We start from the raw sequence: 20,253 nt of genomic DNA, 5'->3' as shown, positions 1-20,253 counted from the left end.
AAAGATATTATAGTAAAAACTCTATTATCTCTCTTACTTGTATACATTTTTTTAAACTGTATGAAATGGTGGACTAAGTCACTCATTATGGAATGGGGGGAGTATATAAGTTGTATTTAAACCAGATAAGTTCAATCTCTATTGGATTGAGTTACGGTAACAAACTCATAGTTATAATAACAAGCTTGTCCTTATCTTTTGATTATTCCATAGATCACATGAGTGGAATTAACGACTGCATGAAGTGTATTAGTGTCCAACCAATCTATTAACCTTCTATTTATCTTATATGTGTGATCATACAATCATTCTACTATATACTAATAATGTCTTTTGCATGTGTACCCTTAATTCAAAGAAGAAAACAATGTAAGAAATATACAAGAGTATTGTAGTAACACAACCAATAGAGTTAAAACCTCATCACCTAATGGGACAATTCATCCTGTAAAATTTATGGTTTTGGTTTCTCTAATTTTTAACTCTATCTTTTTCTAATTTTCTCTCTATCTCTCTCATAATCTGATCTCGAGAGATAAATTTCTTTTAAAAAAATATTTCTTTCCCTACAAAATCAAACAACTCAACTACCAATGCAACGAATCTACCCTGCTTCCGTAGATGCACATCTGGAAGCACCCCATATTTTGAAAAATTTGATTCCTTCCGTAGATGCATCTACGGAAGCGTATACAACAAAAGAACACATAGTTAATTTCACCTTATATTCAGTTTAGCAATACTTCCGTAGATGCATCTAAGGAAGCACCCGTTTTTAGAACAAAGGTACTTCCGTAGATCCATCTACGGAACAATATGCTATTTTTTGAATTTTTTGAATGTATTGTTTCTTTATTGTTCATAAATATACACCGCTAAAAAGACAATAGTAGGTAGACCAATAAAAATACAATATATAAATAATGAAAGTCAAAGTGTCGAGTACATCATCAAATACATACAAAAATAAAATATAAATACATGATCTAATATAACTACTGAGTATGTCGGGTGTCATCCTGCGTACCATCCACTCCGAGTCCACCAAGGGCTCTGCTGGCTCTACCCCTAGTATCAAGTGTGCCACGAGTCCTAACACGATGTCGACAGTATAGAAATGCATTCTCCGCCATCCTGATCATATCATCCAGCACACGCCTAGAAGCAATCCCCTCAGAGAATAAACCCTCTACAATGACTCTGATGCCCCTGTCAGCTATCTGACGACACAGAGGAAGAAGATCCTGAGTATGGTCCAACTGAGCCTAATGCGCACGGAGAATCTCCTCGTGGGTTGGTCTGGGAGGACCTCTCTCTACAGCTGGAAGCATGTATGGATGTGAGACTTTATAGTATCGTGTGATGTACCCCTCGACACAACTCCAGTCGTGCTCTGCTAGCGTCGCCCGTGCCTCCTCATGGACCATGTGATGCTCCCAGTCTGCAAAGACCTCATCTAACTGTCTGCGATTCATGGCGAGAGGAGATGAGACCGTTGGATCGCGAGGTATCGTCTGCTCATATCCAAACTGACCCATGACGCGCTCCGGAAGATAGCGTACAACAAAGGTCGAGCTGGTGGTCAACCATCCAGAATACAGAGCTATCTCGTCAAACGAAACCGCCTCCCGGTGCTCATCATAGCAACAGTACCTGATGTCCTCCGCGGCCATGCAGTTAAGAGCGCGCCTGTAGGGATCCGACACCTGGTTCCCTCTAAGGGGGAGGGGGTGAAAGCACTGGCACGCAGCATGACCTCTGTGTACTCCTCTACCTCTCCCCAGCCAATAATGTCTGAGAAGTGGTGTAGTATCCAACCCTAAAAAAAACACGGTTATTTTAAAGTACAACAAAAACTATAAAAAAAGTAGAAGAGTATAAGATTGTTACCACCAAAAGAGTACAACTGCCCGCAACTGTCCTTGCCTTTCACAGGCATCCCTCTCCAAGTCTATGGTAACTGTACGCCAGTACAACCGCTCCCCAGTTGTGCTCATGAATACGTGCTATATTCGATAAGTACGTCAGATAGACGACGTCTGTGTACGACGAGCTCGTGTCCACAAAGAGCTGAGTGCCTTTCAAATATAGGAAGTAGCATCTCAGCGTCCGCTCTCTGTGAGTAGCCTGCTCCAACTCGTCTCCCTCAGCCTGCTATGCCGCAGTGAGCTCCGCATCATATTGTCTCTGCAGGAATATAAACCTGACGTGGGCCCCTCGTGTCCTTTCCACCTCCTCAAGGACGTCATTGGGATCAGCCCCCAGCTCAGCAATCAACATCTCCAGAGCTCCAGCCTTTGTCAGCCTACTGTGACAAAAGAGGGTACCCTTGATAGGTAGATGAAGTAGGCATGCCACATCATCTAGGGTGATGGTAATCTCACCGTGGGGGTAGATGAAATGAGGATGTCTCAGGATGCCATCTCTCCGCAAGGCCGCAAGCATACCATTATGTATGGTATCGTAGCCGAGCATACAAAGGTCCCTCATGCCTGAAGCTGGCAGTACCTCTTGAAACCATGGCCCGTTAGGCTGCACGAGATCTTTAATCTTCCGCCCATGGTTGTAGAACCTCTGGGGATCCCTACTCTGAAATTTTTAAATAATTCAAACGGTTAGTAATAAGCAAGGTCAGAACTGACGAAAATAAAAAGTAATTAACAAATAAAATTTAGCTTTCCATCCCATATACGCCTAGCTGCATGCTCGCCATACCCTGTCAAAAGGGATACGTCTACAAGACCCCTAGGATACCAAATAGGCTCCGACACCGGCTCATCCTCGTGTCCCTGCGTAGGTGGCACAACAGATCCTGCATCGCCCATCACTGCAACAAGCACAAGAGTAGAAGTAGAAGTAGTGCCACGACCCTCCGTTCCGTTAGTAGTAGACGGGGAAGGCCCCTCAACTGGGACAACTGTAAAATGCCCAGCTGTAGCGGGTGTATGAACTGGAACAGCAGCTGAAACCCCCTCAACTGGGACAAATGTAGAAGTCCCGGCTGGAGCGGATGTATCAGGTGAAACAACAGCTCCATCAGTCACCTGAGATATAACACGTGCCCATTCGCGACGCACATATGCGTGCTGCGCAGTCCTCCCATTTATATCTCTATCTGGCCAGTGAGTTATAATATCTGCATAGGTAACCGTACATGAACAATGAAATATTAATAAACAAGAAATTAAAAAAATACTATTTCCGTAAATGCACCTATAAAAATATGTCAGTTTCAAAAACATTGGGTACTTTCGTAGATGGACCTACAAAAACATGTTAGTTGTCAATACATTGGATGCTTTCGTAGATGGATCTATCTACAGAAGCACAATGACAAAATGGTCAATTCTATGTTCTCTGAGAGATGCATGAGGGTATGTTGAAAAATTGTCAATTTTTACACCAATAGGTATTATGATAAAATTTAAATTCTCATCAAATTAAAACATAGGAAAATCACACAATCCCGCTATTCCTTTCCAATTTGCAGTCTAGTCTAACACCGCTGTTTGCAGTTATCAGCTTAAACCCTCTTCCTCATTCACCAAAACCCCTCACGCAATGAAACTTAAATAACCTCTCAACACAATGATTCACCTTCACCGGAGATTCTTCTCCACCACCACTCTCCGCCACCTCAAGGTCACTCTAATCCTCCCTAACTTATTTTTAATTTTTATTTATTTAAATTAATTACTTCATCGTTAACATAATTGCGCATTCTGTTTAACTCTCTCGCAGTTTCAACTCAGATCGTTTCACAATCCGTTAATCTCGCCGCCAACTGTTAACTTATCCAACTCCGCCGCCGTTCAAAGCCGTAACCGTTTTCCCTTTCGTTATTTCGGTGTTATCAACAATGCTAATATATTGAACTCCGTCACGTCCGTTAACGGTTTCAGTATTCCGTTTCCGGCTAATGGCGTTGGACGGAGTTCGAGTTCATCGTTCTCGTCCGCTGCCGCATCGGAGAAAAATAAACAGAAGAAAACGGGAAAAGCTGCTGTTGCTGTTCGTGATAATCCAGTTGATAGTTCTAGTAAACCGGCTGCTGAAGAAATTGAGAATGTGGATTTAGGGAAAACTGGTTTGAGTCAAGAGTCCAAGAGCGATAAACAGGATTCCAAACTTAATGCTGTTAAAAAGAAGAAGAAGCCGTTGCCGAGTAAGAAGAAAGACATTAAGGTTTCTGCTGCGAGCGATTCGTCGCAAGTGGTTGCTGAAGAAGTTTCTAGAAAATCATCTTCCAAAGGGAAGAAAACTAATTTAAAGGTTAGTAGTAATTGACTATGAAGTATTAGCACAAACATAGGAGACGGTGACGAACACGTAGACACACGGTAATTAGTTACCGACACTTAGAAGCAATAATAATTTAAGAAAATAGAAGCAATTGAATGATGTGGCAGTGTTGTATGGACACTAAAATGGTGGATATTATTAGTACAAGGTTTTAAATTGTGGTTGCTTAAATATTATAGTTGTCATACAATCATTAAAATTGGGACAAAATTGTAGCTTCAATGTTGTTGTAGTGATTGCAAGTTTTGTAAAAGGTTTATTATGGTGTGATATATTTGATAAAGAGTGGAGTAGAGTTCATGGAATAAACTTGTATATTTATTGTATGCAAATTTTAATGATTGAATGGAGAACGACAAATACTCAAGTTTAATTATCCCCATATTAGAGAGGGAGAAAGAACGACGTGTTGGATGGAACGGGACAGAGTTCATTCCATCATATTCCATTTAATAGAATTCAAATAAGGTATCTTGTTTATGATTTCATTTCATCCCTCCTATCAATCGAAACATAGCCTTAGAATTGGGGCCAAAGTTGCCATCGCAGGCTCACAATTTTTTTGTTTGTTTTAACCCTCTGTTCCTAGGGGAAAGGAGATATTGTAATCTGGTTAGCAATTTGAAACATTGCTATAGTGCTTGGTTTTGTTTTAAGCATTAATGCTAACATGGGTTTGTTCAGGAGAGTTTGTCCGTTAGCACTTCTAAAGAAGTACGTGATGAATCTACTTCTACAAGGTCAAAGAAGAAGGATGTAAAATCTAGCCATGTTGATCCGGAGCCACCATGGAAATTTACGGGAAAACCACTTTATCCACCCGTGGGAAAGTCTGTGGTTGTTGTGGAATCTGTAACGAAGGCAAATGTTATTCAGAGATACCTTGGCGATATGTATAAAGTCTTGCCAAGCTATGGTCATGTAAGAGACTTGGCTGCAAGATCTGGATCTGTGCGACCCGACGATGATTTTAGTATGGTTTGGGAAGTTCCATCATCTGCCTGGACTCACCTAAAGAGCATTAATGTTGCATTGAATGGGTACATTTTCACATCCACTTTATTTTTCCAGCAGCATTGGTTAGTTACATAAGTATAATTCTTTGTGGGTGCATTAATCATGGTTGCTGTTCATTATGATGTTAGGTTATCAAGTCATTGCAGTGAAGCAAATTAATCATGATTGATTGCAATGTATTGTTTCATTTGTACGCTTTTATGCACAAGTGTCTGATAACCCGTCTCTTGCTTATTTCGTTTTTATTTTGTGTCACAGAGCAGAAAATCTTATTCTTGCATCTGATCCTGATCGCGAGGGAGAGACTATCGCCTGGCACATAATTGAGATGTTACAACAACAGGGAGCTCTGCGCGATAATATCTTGCTGGCTAGAGTTGTCTTTCATGAAATAACTGAGAAAGCTATAAAAACCGCTTTGCAAGCACCACGGGAGATTGATGTGAATTTGGTTCATGCATACCTTGCACGGAGGGCCCTTGATTATTTGATTGGGTTTAACATTTCACCATTACTATGGAGGAAGTTGCCGGGTTGTCAATCAGCAGGAAGAGTTCAATCTGCTGCACTTTCTCTTATATGTGATAGGGAAATGGAAATTGATCAATTTAAACCCAAGGAGTATTGGACTATGGAGGCAAAATTTAACATTAAAGAGTCCAGATTAAACAAGGACTTAACGTTTCTTGCTCACCTGACTAGTTTTGATTCTAACAAGTTGAATCAATTTTCAATTACTTCTGGTGGGGAGGCAAGTGACATTAAAGGCAAAATCAACTCTGCAGAGTTTCGGGTTATTAGCATGAAAAGAAACAAAGTTAAAAGAAATCCTCCAACACCTTATATATCATCAACACTTCAGCAAGATGCTGCAAACAAATTGAATTTCTCAGCAAGTCACACAATGAAGGTGCTAATTTTAATTTATTCCTATTCTATTTTCCTACTTGATGTGGACATAACCATGGCTATAATGAACAATATCTGGCTTTCCTCTGAAGTTATGTTTACACTTTAAATTTTCTAGAATTACTTTTATCATTAATTTCTTTTGAATTATTAATGCAGCTTGCTCAGAGACTCTATGAGGGAGTTGAACTTCCTAACGGTGAAGCAGTGGGTTTGATAACATTCGTCAGAACTGATGGACTCCATGTAGGTATCACTCTGGTGCATAAATATGGTGAAATGTTATGAACTACTCTCTCCGGGCATTGTATATAAATATTATACATCATTATATTTTTAATTGTCCATGGAAGCCAGCCAACCATGTTATCTCAAAACATATTCTTCTTCTTGTGCTTTATAACTATTTACCGTATTTAACATTGCTTTTCTATAACAATTATGTCACGAATCTTGGCTAATTAAATGTCATCATTAATCTCTTGCTATCTTCTACATGAGACAGCACTTTTAATTTTTACTAGGGGGCTCACACATGTGGATGTCATTTATACTTATTTAGGGTGTCTTTCTGTCGGTCCAATAATTTTGTTTGTGGATGATCGTTTCTAATTTTAATACTTGGAGTTTTCTTTGTTAGATTTCTGATGAAGCTGTTGCCAGTATTCGCTCCCTTATCGTTGAAAGGTGATGTATGCATCTCCATACTTATTTCTGTTTATGCTTGCGACCAAAGCTTCAATACTACTGAATATTAAATCAGTCTATTGGTATGCACCGACCAAAGCTATTTTGCTTATACAGGGTTTTATACATTTTTCCATAGAAATTACGTTTTGCCAACAGACATGCAAGCCATATTTTGTCAAATGCAGTACTACTGCGCGTGATTGTGGATTTGCAGTGCGGTAGTGAGCTCTGTTGTGACCCAACAGTCTGGTGAGTTGCATTTTGTTGGAGCAGCCATCACTGTCACAAATTGCACTAAAATCTGCCCGTCGCAACTTCTACTCAGGCTTCAATATGACAAACCCCTTTTACGGTTCCGGCCATGATTTGGTGTTTTCTGGAGAAAGATTGAAGTGGTACAGCAGTGCGGCGGTGGGTTGCAGATATGAGAGAGTAGAGGACATATCAGTTTTAGGGTTTAGTTTTAATATGCCAAACTATTTGCAAAGTATTATTTCCCAAAAGTCTAACTAACAACCGTGAAAATATAATGCTTAAATTGAAAAACAAAAGAATATACCTAAAAATTACTTAACAGGTCTAATAAATAAATAAATGAAACTCAAGAAAATTATTTACATGTATAGTTGGGAATTAAAAAAAATTGGTTTAGAGATCAAAAGAGTAGTTCTGTTCTAACTACATTTAAGACATTTATTGATACTTTTCACCCTAGCAATCTTGTCTGGAGTTGCATGGTTATTTTTTATTTAAATTTGAATGCTTATTTTGTGGTTTAAGCATGTTTTGATTTTTGTTATGTGTTTAAATTTTCTGGGTGCAGGTATGGACAAAATTTTGTTGCACAAAGTCCACCAAAGTATTTTAAAAAGGTGAAAAATGCACAAGAAGCCCATGAAGTCATTAGACCGACTGACATCTGCAAGTTACCATGTAATACAAGCTTCTTTCATAATTATTTTTACTTCAATCATGAACCACATCTAACAATATTACTTCTTGAGGACTTTTCAGCAACGCTGGTTGGGGTGCTAGATGAAGAATCCTTGAAGCTATACACACTTATTTGGTCAAGAACAGTTACAAGTCAGATGGAGCCGGCTATTCTTGAGAAGGTTAGAATATAAAATATCCAACAAGAGATAAAGTATAGAATGTTCAAATTTGAGTTTTTTAATCAGCTGTTTTGGAAAAAAGCTAGTATTTTTTTCGTTGCCTGGAGAATGGCTGTAGGTTGATTTAGAGTTCAAACTTTTTGAAGTGATGCAACTTTTTTCTACTTTTTTAGACGGTAATGTGGTGACAGATTTTTATGAAGGAACCACAAGAAAAAATATTTTTATTAAGGAAAATAAAAGTATAAAGAAAGAGGATAAGACATCCACCCAAGAAAAGGAAGCAAAACTGGAACATGTAACAAAGCATGCTAACCTTTATATTGGTGTCTGAAATTACCACTTGTGCTAAATACACCATGAATACAACACTTAAGGGTGGGTATAAAAAACTTCTGTCTCAAATAAAGTCTAAAATTGAGCAAGTGTCTTTCAAATTTCTAGGATTCCTTTCCAGCTATAAACACTAAATGCAACAAATGAACATGCCTCAAAATGGGCTCTTTGTGCAAGCCCAAATCTCTGAAATTAGTGAAGAGAACCTAATCCACAAAACCAAACAGTTTATTCTAAATGGAAGTAGCTGCAGAATAATGCAAAAATAGATCTAATGTTGTGAGAGACAGACTCTAAATAGTCATAAATTTATATACATCAGCTTATATAATCGCACTCCTTGATTAAAGTGATTACAAGAAAAACAAATAATTTACATGAAGAAAATATGTCCAGGAAACTAATGATCCACAATATTCAACATATGCCTTGCGCTTTCATATCAGTAGCACCTTAGTTTTCTTTATCTTTTAGTTTTTCGTGTATCTTATACGTCGGTTCTTCAATTTGAGGTCTGATTTTTACCTTTCTCTCACTCATCTTAAAAGTGATCAATTTCCTCTGTTGTATGGAATCTTGGTTAATAAAAAGGAAAAAAAATGTTTTGATAAATTCATTTTTCCTAACCATTTGCCATTTACCATTTCTACTATATATATGAGCTTGAAATATAATCTGTATTTATTTAAAGTTTACGTGCTTCAATCTGATATTATTATTATTGACCAGATATGTTTCCTAATGTCTTTCTTATTACAGATACAACTTGATATTGGAAATGCTGATCGGTCTATCATGTTACGGTCTCCTAGCTCAAGGGTCGAGTTTCCTGGACATCGGGCAGTTTTTACGGTACGGTCAGTTCTTGGAGATAAGTTATATTGTGAGGCGATGTTATTTAGCCTTGTGATGATTTGTAATCATTCATATACCAGTTGATTGTGCTCTACAAATAATTATTTTATTATACTTATAGTTATTATGATAATCATGATCAAGTTTATTGTTGTTGTTAGTTTGCTATTATTTTTATTGTTATCGATGGACTATAGTATTATTCAGTTTATGTGCCAGTTAGCTACAACTGGGGAAATATTTATTGCCGGTAGATTTCCAATTTTAAGCTTATGAAGAAATATAAGTCCTGCTATACGCTTCAGAGTATACATTAGCTCCAAGATCATGTTTTAACCTGAGCATTATATCTGATATTGAAGCTTGTAATGTTGCAAAGATTTTCCATGTTATTTGCTATATTTTTGTTGAAGTTACTCTATTGTCACCATATCCAAACAAAGATTATGTTGAAGTGTAGAAATACATGTAATTTACATTTGATTCAATATGAATTTGATCCTTTATGTATAATTATGCGAGGTTGTGACATAATTTTTGTTTTCGACCAATTTTCGTTTTTACGTTCCTGTTAAGTACCAGTGCTTCAAAATGTTTAAGCTCTAGGTCCATGAATGATTTTGTATCTCCATCAATCGAAGCTTAAGTAGATAATGCCCACATGTACCTTTAAAAGAGTAGGACTGTGAAGCCGATGTTCCCGACTTACATATTGTTCTTTTTCACTCCTAGGATATTGTCACTGAAGCTGGACAAGATAGAGATAGTGACGGATCCAATCACGATGTAGCTTTTGAGGTTTTAAATTCCTTAAAGGTAATACTTAAGGAAATTTATTGTTGCTTATGCTATTGAAGATAGTTTCACGCCTCTCCATTTATTTGTATACACTGCTTTTCTTGGCTTCCTTATGTTCTTTGCCAATGGCTATTGGGTTTTTAAAAAGACGGTCTTAGCATACATATTACATACCAACAAGACGGCAAGGGCCATTGTAAAATGTAAATTTTACTATGTGTCTTGTCTTCCGAATTCTGTTTTATTATATTTCTAATTGAAGAAAGCCAACTCTTCTAAAAGCTTTTGTCGTTAGGTAGATGTTAGATAATAAAGTTTTGCCTCTAGCCTTCCTTCCTCATGCAACAGCCCTTTAGATATAAAGTTTGTCTATGTTGAAGTCCGTCTTACCTTGTGCAGAAATTAACCTTTATTTGACAGAATGGGGCAGCAATTATTGAACTTTGATCACTTAGTCAATAGGTTATAGGGGGACTTAAATGTATCTTAAGGATCAACTTTGATGGAGGCTCGGGAATGTGTTTTCCTGTCTAAATTTCCCTATTCATTTTGCTAGTTGTTCTTACATTTTCTTATGCTAGGTTTGTTATGTAGTAATTCCAATATGTGAATTCCCATTTATTGTGCAGAAAGTTGTACATATAATTGGAAATGGGGTACATTATATTAGAGTTTGACCTAACTCATCCTTACAAAACCGGTTGGTAAGGTGAGGAGTGTCCCTCTATATATACTCTTTCATTGCTCTATCTCCAACCAATGTGGGACTTTAGGATCTTCCTAATACACCCCCTCACGCCCAGCACTCTTTTTGGGCTTGGTGCGTGGATATTAACGGTGGGCGGCCCATGGTCCGATCGATAGGCTCTGATACCATATTAGAGTTTGACCTAACTCATCCTTACAAAATCGGTTGGTAAGGTGAGGAGTGTCCCTCTATATGTACTCTTTCAATGCTCTATCTTCAACTAATGTGGGACTTTAGGATCAGCCTAATAGATTAAAACTAATTCACGATTGCTTTCATTTTAGGCATAACTAGTATTCATTTCTGCAAATTCTGCTACAGTATTTATTGATGCCATAAATTATGCACCACCTTTCCCTTCATTGACTTCTATTGTATAGACAGAGGATCTGTTACATCTTGTTCAAACTGAGGCGTGTCAGCACCATACGCAACCGCCACCACGTTACACCGAAGCGTCATTGGTAAGTCATTTTGTGTCTTTTGTTATGCTTAAGGGAGTATAAGTATTATATACCATGACTGCTCTGATTTCAGCTGGTACTGCTCTTTCGCCGTACGTAGAATTTATGATATTAGAATCCTAACAGGAGTTGTATATTATGAATAGATAGGTATTGCATTTTAACATAACTGAGTATGTTGCATACATCCTTTGAGCAATGCTATTGTTAGGTTTCAAAATTGTTGGTTTTTATGTTACCAGATATGCAATTCTGAACGATGTGTAAGTCAACGAGGTCTCATTTTATTGATTAGTAAAATGTAAATATTTGGTCTTAATTTATGAACACCACCCATTTCCTTTAGTTGGAGTAACACCTGATTCAGTTCAACGGTGTACTTTTATGGTTACTCATTAAAACTTTAAAAACTTGCATCTGTTAATTCTTCTGAAGATAAAAAAATTGCGCAAAATAAACTTATTAATCTTGTGTTTGCTGTTTACTAGTGACAGTCCCTCAAACTTTATAACCTATGCTGTTGGCTTGTGCAGACAGGCTACATTTGGGGTTTTGTTACATATAACTTGTATCTGAATTCTTTGTCTTGTGAATACTTGTGATTTCTAATTTTAAATTATCTTCTTCATTATCTGAAATAAATAGATCTATTGCTATATATTGAATTCAACATGAACTGGAGCTTTTTAAAAGTCTTTATGATGGCTAGGAGGAGATAGAGAGCTTTCATTTCTCTTGCACCTTGTCTGTTTTATTCTCTTTTTAGAACTTCCCTTATGATATTTGCATGTCATAGATTAAGAAGCTTGAAGAGCTTGGGATTGGAAGACCTTCAACATATGCAAGCACAGTAAAAGTATTACAGGTATTTGATTGGGGACAGTCTAATGTCATAACCATACCATATCTTTCTATCTTTTATCAAGTCAAGGCTAAAAATTAAGTTACAAGTCATAATCAAAGATAATTATGTACATTCACATTCTTGATTTCTCCGAGTTTTCAAGAATTCAATCACATAGGCTTTTCTTTTCTATGCTGTTCCATTTTCACACTGCACTGGCTCAGAAACTTGTAGGGGCTCAATTAATTGAAAAGTCAATCTCATCCCATTGCAGTTCCTATGTATCAAGATATTTAGCTGTAAATCTGCTTGTCCATTTGATTCACAATCATTGTTGACTTCTCATGCCACGGCCCATGGCCATTTCAAACTGTCACTGTTATTAATAGCTGATAGCGTTTCTTTGTGGTTAGTCGAAAACCCACCATATTAATATGGTGGACGGTTATCATTGTAATCTATGACGGAGGAATGGCAACTATAATAATAAAATTATGAACTGTATATAAAAATAGGCTCAAATAAACTGCAGAGTGAAAAAGAAGAGAATTGGAGAACAGAAAAACAGAATGCTTCTATGTTGTCAATAGCACGGTATAGCACTGCTATAGCGGAATAGTAAAGCGGGGGCAGGGTTTGGCACACCACTATAAAAAATGTCCAATAAAGACAGCTACCAAGGGTGCGGGTTCGAACCCGCGACACTCCACTTATTCATCTTTAAGGTGGCCATTGGTCTACTAGACCAAAACAAAATAAAAAGAAATAAAAAGTTGTCAGACTGGGGACTAATTCATAAACTCATTTTCTGGTCATTTCTCATCCGACTGACGTGGCACTCTCAACACCCTCCTCACACCTAGGACTAAACATTTGGAGTATGACCTCAGTCAGTGACCCGATAGCGGATAGTTCAACATATCTTGGAAAGGCTTTGATAGTATTTTAGAATTTCGGTTGGGCTAACTCAACCACTACAAAGCTGAATTTTAAGGTGAGGGACGCCATTTAGTTATAAACTCATTTTCAAACCACATGTGATATGATGTGGGATTCTCAACACAACCAACAAAAGCCAATTAAACAAAGGCAGCTGGACAGTAAAAAACAAGAAATAGAAAAAATCAATCTGCTGGGTGAAAGAACAAGAAGAAAATAAGTCTACTGCTGAAAAAGAAAAATAAGGAATCAGAACAAAAAACGTAATAACTGATTGACAGATGTCTGCAATATGAAGAAAATAAAATCTTTCAATAATTTATATTTTCTCACATGCTGGAAAGAACTGTTTAACAAAACACATTGGTTCCGCTGCTTCACAAGGTTGAAGTTCCAGGCAAAACCGAGGCACCTGAACATAAGAGAAACCTTCAGGATATATTACCTGATACCACCAAAGCCTATTTCCACTAGCTGAGATTGGCTATATGAATCCTATGACATTATAATGTCCTGTCATGGGTCATAATAAAGTAACAAATAACAACATATCCATCCACATCCACTCATACATGTGACACAATGCTAGTTATCCATTGGAACAATAATTTCCAAAATGAATTGAGAAACGGACTTTGTATATCCAAGATTCACCTTTTTATATTATCCCCCTCTAAAACTAAATTTAAGTCTTCTTGTGGAATTTGCTTGTGGCTGCTATCTCTCACTCTCTTTATTTCAACATATTTACTGCATCTTGTGTTGAAATTTTATGGCATTGCATGCTTTAATTTTAAATATCAGTTTGAAAGAATTATTAGCCCTCATTTGTTTGTTGCTTCAGGATAGAAACTACGTGACAGTGAAAAATCGTGTTCTCTTTCCAGAATTTCGTGGTCGCATGGTAAGCTTTGAGCTTGAAGTTCTGAATTTATTGTTTGTTGGGATGAAAATACCAGTTCTATTGTTGTACTATGTTGTTAATATACAGCAAAAGAAAACTTCAAATGATGTTGGTTATGGTTTAGCAGCTAGAATTTTTGGAATCAATATCCTCTCTCTTGAAGTTTTTTCCTTGCTAAGCATATAATGTAGACCCTCTAATTTCAAGCTACAACACTTACGCATATTCCCATATATTGAATTCTCATAATTAGTAATAAATGCAATTGATGTGTTATATGATTGGTTGTGATATTTTTACCATCATCTCTGATTTTTTTTCCTTTTGTCTATACATTTTTAAAATCAAATAAATACAGCAACATTTCTCAGTATTCTTATCATTAGAAAACATGGGTGAATTTGCATACTATGCAGATTTGAACAACTTCAAACTTCAAATTATGTATGCTTTCCTCAGTGTTCTTATTGAGTGAGAATCCCTCTACCTCATCAATGAGCCTTTTGTATTTAATCCCCATAAATATCTTCTGATCATGAGATGCAGGGGGAATGTGATAATTATTATTTATTATAAATTAAATAGAGGAGTCCTTTTGGTTTCGTATTGTACTTGACTTAACTCATGATAATCTTGTCCATTTTCAGCTATCTTTTTCTCTGTAGAAGTGAAATTTTTAATGAGTTTTATGCTGTTTTTGGGTGTTATTTAGGTTTCAGCTTTTCTGTCGCATCATTTTTCAGAGGTCACAGACTACAGTTTCACTGCTGATATGGAAACTGAGGTATCTACTTTGATTGTGTCTCCTCCCCACTTGATCTCTGCAATGTATTTTAGATCATATTCCTTTCAAGTTATGCAAAAGCATTATAGGAAAATAGGTTTGGATGTTATTCATATTCTTTACGTGTTTTGGAAAAATATTCCCAGCTATCATCGATTCCCATGAATCTACTTACTCATGGATTTTCAGGAATTCATTTTGCTCATTCTTTCCCTCTTTTTCTTTTCCGTGAAGGGTGAGAATTTTGCATTTTCACAATAAAAAATTAGTTTAGAACTCAGCCATTCTAACTTCCAGTCCCACCTCATTTATTTAAAACTAAGATAAATTTTTAAAATATTCCTAGGAATATCATATATATTGTACTTTGGAGTTAGTTGTGGATCTTTTAGGAACGTCATTCATGGGAATATGATTTTATACTCCTAAAGGCTATAGCTGTATATTTCTACTACTATTGCAATCTTAATTTGATACCCAAGTCTGTTTCCTTTTATTTGTATTTTTAAAATATCTGTTGACTCCTTCCATACCCCCCATTGTTTTTATTTGATTTTCTTGCTTAGTGTCGGAGTTAGTTGGTCATTGTTATTTGCCTATCATTTCTTTAATAAAAATGTGTCTAAATTTTTATTCAGCTTGATAATGTTTCTGCTGGAATAACCAAATGGAAAGGCCTCCTAGGAGATTATTGGACCCGGTTTATATCATATTGTGAGCGTACTTCTAATGTTCATCCTCACCAGGTTTAAATTTTCTCTTCTTTGTGCAATACTTTCCATTTTGGGGTCTCAAATTATGTTTTTCTTGATATGCTCACCCGATAATATTTTAAATGCACTTTCTATGTTTGCATATGCTGTTACTAACTTACTATGATAGCCTGGAAAAAAATGTGGAGCATATGTTTTTCATCTTATCTACTCATGAATCATTTTATACTTGCAGGTTGAGAAGATGTTAGAAAAAAAATTTGTGGATTATTTATTTGGTTCTCTCCCGGATAAGAGTCGGTCGTGTCCAAGGTAAGCCACAGTATGGGCAGAAATAGTAAAAATATTAGAGTCCATTTGTTCCAGCTTGTTTAGTGCAAAAATTAATTTTTAAAAATAAAATAATTATTTTCAGAAGTTTTCACCCATTTGTTAAGATTAATAAAAATAAGTATATGAAAAAAATAAAATAAAAACTGCTTCAAATGAGAAGTTTTTTAGAGTAGTTTCTCCATAAAATCATTTTTTCAACAATTTTTTTAGAAAGTGATTTTATTATGGTAATCAAACACAACAGTTTCTTCCTTTTTAAAAAACCTCAATTAATTTCTATATTATTGTATATTAAAAGCTTTTTTTTTTTTTTTAATAATCTGTAACAAAGACCCCTTAATCTCACCATGTGCACCACATCCTCATGATGCCATGTTTATGCTGCGGTAAAAGTTGATAACAAGATAAGTGTGCGTACCCTACTGTTGAGCTGTTATAGTAAGAATATCAATGCTTATTTGTTAAGAATTTTATTTGACATTCCGTCATCCAGTACTGTTGAAAACCCACCGATAAATCCTTTCCCAGTAAATGGTATTTGTTGACCCTGAAGAATATAAATCATATGAACTCATCTTGTAATGTTCTAGTTATACAGGGGTGGATTTTGTGTTGTAAATGTGATTATGCTGATTTTATATATAGAAAATGATTTATTGGCTGATTTATACGCTGCTCGATTTGTTTGTCAGATATTCTCTTGGTAACTTATGATTTGGCTTGTTTCAGTTGTATGGAAGGCACACTGATATTTAGAGTAAGTAGATTTGGTAGCGGCTACTTTATAGGCTGTGATCAACATCCAAGGTGCAAGTGAGTATTATACTACATATCTGGTTTGTAGGTTCTGAGTTATCAACTTTACATTTACTGTTGTGTGATTTTGACACAATCACACAACGGTGAACTTGTATGCTTTTTTACACAATTGGAAGAATGGTGGTTAATCATGTTTCTTCAATACAAAGAAATCATAGTTACTGTATAGTTTGATTCCTATGATACAAATAAATAGTGAGGTCTGACGTGCAACTATTTTGGGTTTATCATACAAAATGACATGCAATGTTATCAAACTTGAGAACCTATGTAGCATCAGGAGGAGCTGAAGGATCATAACTTATAGAGAATTGTAACGATATTTGTAAAATCCTTCCTAAAATTCAACCAAATCCATTGAAAGCAGGGTTTTTTCTTGCAGTAGCTACTTTTGCCCATCAAATCAGCATTAAATTTGATGAGACTGGGGTTGTATATGGTCGGTCCATACACCAAACTGAATTGGACCAAATCACTGTTTTGTTTCAATCTCAAAAAATACAAACTAATCAATACTCTATAAGGGTATACCTTTTATGAAAACTCTCTTGTGGCTGTCCGAACCGTCCCTCCCAGATCTTTTGTTTGAAACTCCCTTGTTTTTCATCTTCAAATTCTACCACTTGATCCGTGGAGCACCCTAGTATATTCCAATACTCCTAAAGATGTATAGCCATTTGATATGCAATGCATGTAGTTGTTTATGGTATCTTGAAATCGGGGAAGTGCACAATTCTTGGGGTCTTGTGTTAATAATGAAACTACTATTTTTCTTCTCCTCATTACTGCACTTTTGCCTTGTGAAACACTTGATTGTTGGAAATTACAAATTTATGTGTGGCACTTGTTCTTGTTGAAAACAGGTACATTGCTAAAACATTATATGCCGATGAGGAGGAGGAGGATACACCTGAGCCAAACACTATGATAGAGGAACCAAAACTCCTAGGTTTTAATAGTGGTTCAAATGAAAAGGTTTTGCTTAACCTCATCTCTGTTGTATGTTTTAATGGACGGTGTAATTTGACTTGTTCGAATTGCTAACTGTTGTATGTTTTCAGATTCTTTTGAAAAGTGGTCCTTATGGAATCTATGTTCAGCTCGGAGAAGACAGGAAGGGATACATACCTAAAAGAGCTTCTGTTCCTCATGTATGTCACACTGTCATTTTCAACTTTTTGAGGCAGTTTAGCTTATTTTTTAGGCCATCAATATGAGGTATCATAATACTCCCTCCGTCCCACAATGAGTGACCCTTTAGAATAAAATGATGTCCCAAAATAAACGACCCATTTTAATTTCCAATACACTTTTTCCAATTCTACCCTCTAATTAATAAAAAGTTCACCATTCCCAATACATGATAAGGGTATAGTAAAAACAATATTCTCTCTTACTTTTTTACACTTTTCTTAATCTGTGTGAAATGGTGTGCCGGGTCATTCATTGTGGGACGGAGGGAGTAATTTGTATCGATGGCTTGAGGAAGTTTATCTATCTCATTTTTCTTGCATGCCCCCGTATTGTGCAGTGTTCTAATTCTAATACTATTTATATGTTTACATTCGCTTTAATGAAGGAATTTATAGGACTTGTGGAAATTAGAAAGGTCATCTAGGTACAACTTGTATTGAGTCTTGATAAAAAGGGCAATATGAATGTCAGGGTTTAAAAAAATGCTAATGTAGTTTTCTGAACAATACTTGAAGGTAAGCTGAAAATTGATTCAATTTGCAAAACCTAGTTTGGTTATTATTTTACTGCATACTGTTACTTTACCATATTCTATCTTTTCAGCTATCTGCAATATGAATTATGATGATGTCATTTTGTAGGGGCAGGGACCATCATTTTTGTCTAAAATTATCTTTTCTTGGTCTTGATTATTGAAATCAAATTGGCAGAATTATATTCATAGTATATGTTGAATATTGTGGCTATTTTTTTTTTCAATTTTGCAAAAAGTTCTATCTTCCCTTTGAGTTTGTGTGATGGGCTTGCATTGTGCAATTGCTGGTATGGTTAATGCGTTCTCTGTTTTATAAGGATCATGGGTTAAATAGCTAACTGTGCAAGCTGACCAATTATTATATCTTCCAATAAAAGGAAAGAAGTCATATAATTTGGGTTGTTTCAGGTAAAGGATTTGGACTCTGTCACACTTGAAGATGCACTTACTTTGCTACAATATCCGTTGACATTGGTATGCTTCTCAATTTGTGTTAAGCTATTTGTCATGTTGATATATATTTTTTAAAATATTAAGCTTGCAAAAAATTAATGATTAGTATAGGCATTGCTAACTTTGTAAATGTTTTGCTCTTGATTAGGGTAAGCATCCCAAGGATGAACATCCTGTCATATTAAAGGTTGCAAAGGCTGGTTATTCTATTAGACATCGACACAAAATTGCTCCCGTTCCTAAGGTATTCTTGTAGTTTCATTAGTTTTATCAAGATTTTATTTCCTTCTTGTCTTTGCCACCCCTGGAAGAGACTTTAGCAGCTAAATTAGAATGTAAGTAAAAGCATTAGTGGTAAGAAAAGAGAATATTTTTTCATTAAGTTATAATCTGGGGAAAAGATAATTTGTTAGAGTTATATTATTTGAGATAGGAATAACATACACAACCAAAGCTTTCAGAAATTTATAATTTGTGAGTCGTTTTAAAAAATTTATAGAGAAAACATAACTTATTTTTTGAGGTAGGTTGCTTCAATAAGTTAAATTCGTGATTCAAAAAAGATTAAACTTAGGTGAGTATGATCCTTGACTTTTTCCCCTTTAAATTTGTATGCAGAATATGAAGGCAAGTGAAATTACCTTGGAAAAGGCCCTTGAACTTTTATCAGGTAGTGATGTGAGACAAGTTGGTCGGCCTAAAGGCAAACCTAAAATTGAAGATGCTGACGAGTTTGCCTTCTAAAATTTTGACCTCGATCATTAGAATGAGTGCGGAGTTTTCACGCGATTATCAATATTAACTTATACAATAAGAAATTATTTATGTTCAACGTTTAGCAACAAAGAGCTGCAACTGTCAGTCCTGACAAGTCATGGAAGATTCTTTTATGGAGCCAAATGAAGATTCACCTGTGGAGCCAAATGTATACTATTACTAGTAGTTTATTAGTTGTTCATCATTTTTTTCCCATTCTTTTGGCTGTGTATATATATGGGCTGATCAATTCAATTTATTTGATAGAAGTATAATTGTGTTTTTTTTTGAACCTTGCTATATCGTACGAAACAAAACACACGATGGACATATAATAATTTACCAAAATATATAAATTTGACTTTCTTCTGAAACACGGGGCATAGTTAGTGATATTCTTGTGTTTCGTTAATTATGCTTCGTAACAACGAGCATTTCTCTTTTTTTTTTATCAAATACTGACTTAAGTTATTAATTCTTAAATGGTAGTTGAATTTTGTTTGACCAAAAGATTGCCATTCTCTTGGTCTTAATCTATCTAATTCCTATTTATAATATATTAAAATATTTAGGCCTATTTTACGCTAATGGCAGAGAAGGCTAGAGTAGAGCTTCAGAAGCCTTTATAGTTTATACCAATTTTATTTACTAAGGTATGATCCACTGCGCACCACTAATGGTTAAGATTTAAAAATATCTCAATTCATTCCTTAATATTCTTAGGCATCTAGCAAAATTTTATTTT

General features: G+C 35.8%; 2 protein-coding genes across 2 annotated transcripts; one reads left to right on the top strand and one right to left on the bottom strand.

Moving 5' to 3' along the window:
- Positions 1-1,265: 1,265 nt before the first annotated feature.
- On the bottom strand, positions 1,266-1,673 carry LOC131598418 (uncharacterized). The gene has a single exon (XM_058871023.1). It carries the CDS (start codon positions 1,671-1,673, stop codon positions 1,266-1,268), a length of 408 nt encoding a protein of 135 aa, XP_058727006.1.
- A 1,722-nt stretch (positions 1,674-3,395) lies between these two features.
- Positions 3,396-19,882, top strand: LOC131596198 (uncharacterized). Its single transcript, XM_058868782.1, has 22 exons — positions 3,396-3,642; positions 3,742-4,272; positions 4,987-5,342; positions 5,578-6,229; positions 6,388-6,474; positions 6,869-6,915; positions 7,742-7,851; positions 7,933-8,033; positions 9,129-9,221; positions 9,957-10,040; positions 11,151-11,234; positions 12,031-12,099; positions 13,862-13,921; positions 14,634-14,705; positions 15,344-15,451; positions 15,654-15,730; positions 16,481-16,564; positions 17,434-17,545; positions 17,632-17,721; positions 18,708-18,773; positions 18,901-18,996; positions 19,371-19,882. The coding sequence occupies exons 1-22, from the start codon at positions 3,589-3,591 to the stop codon at positions 19,494-19,496; spliced, it is 3,159 nt and encodes a 1,052-aa protein (XP_058724765.1). The 5' UTR covers positions 3,396-3,588; the 3' UTR covers positions 19,497-19,882.
- Positions 19,883-20,253: the final 371 nt, after the last annotated feature.

This window comes from Vicia villosa, linkage group LG4 (assembly GCF_029867415.1).
Source record: "Vicia villosa cultivar HV-30 ecotype Madison, WI linkage group LG4, Vvil1.0, whole genome shotgun sequence".
Lineage (NCBI taxonomy): Eukaryota > Viridiplantae > Streptophyta > Magnoliopsida > Fabales > Fabaceae > Vicia > Vicia villosa.
The sequence above is the reverse complement of the archived record's forward strand: the minus strand, read 5'-3'. Positions and strand labels throughout refer to the sequence as shown.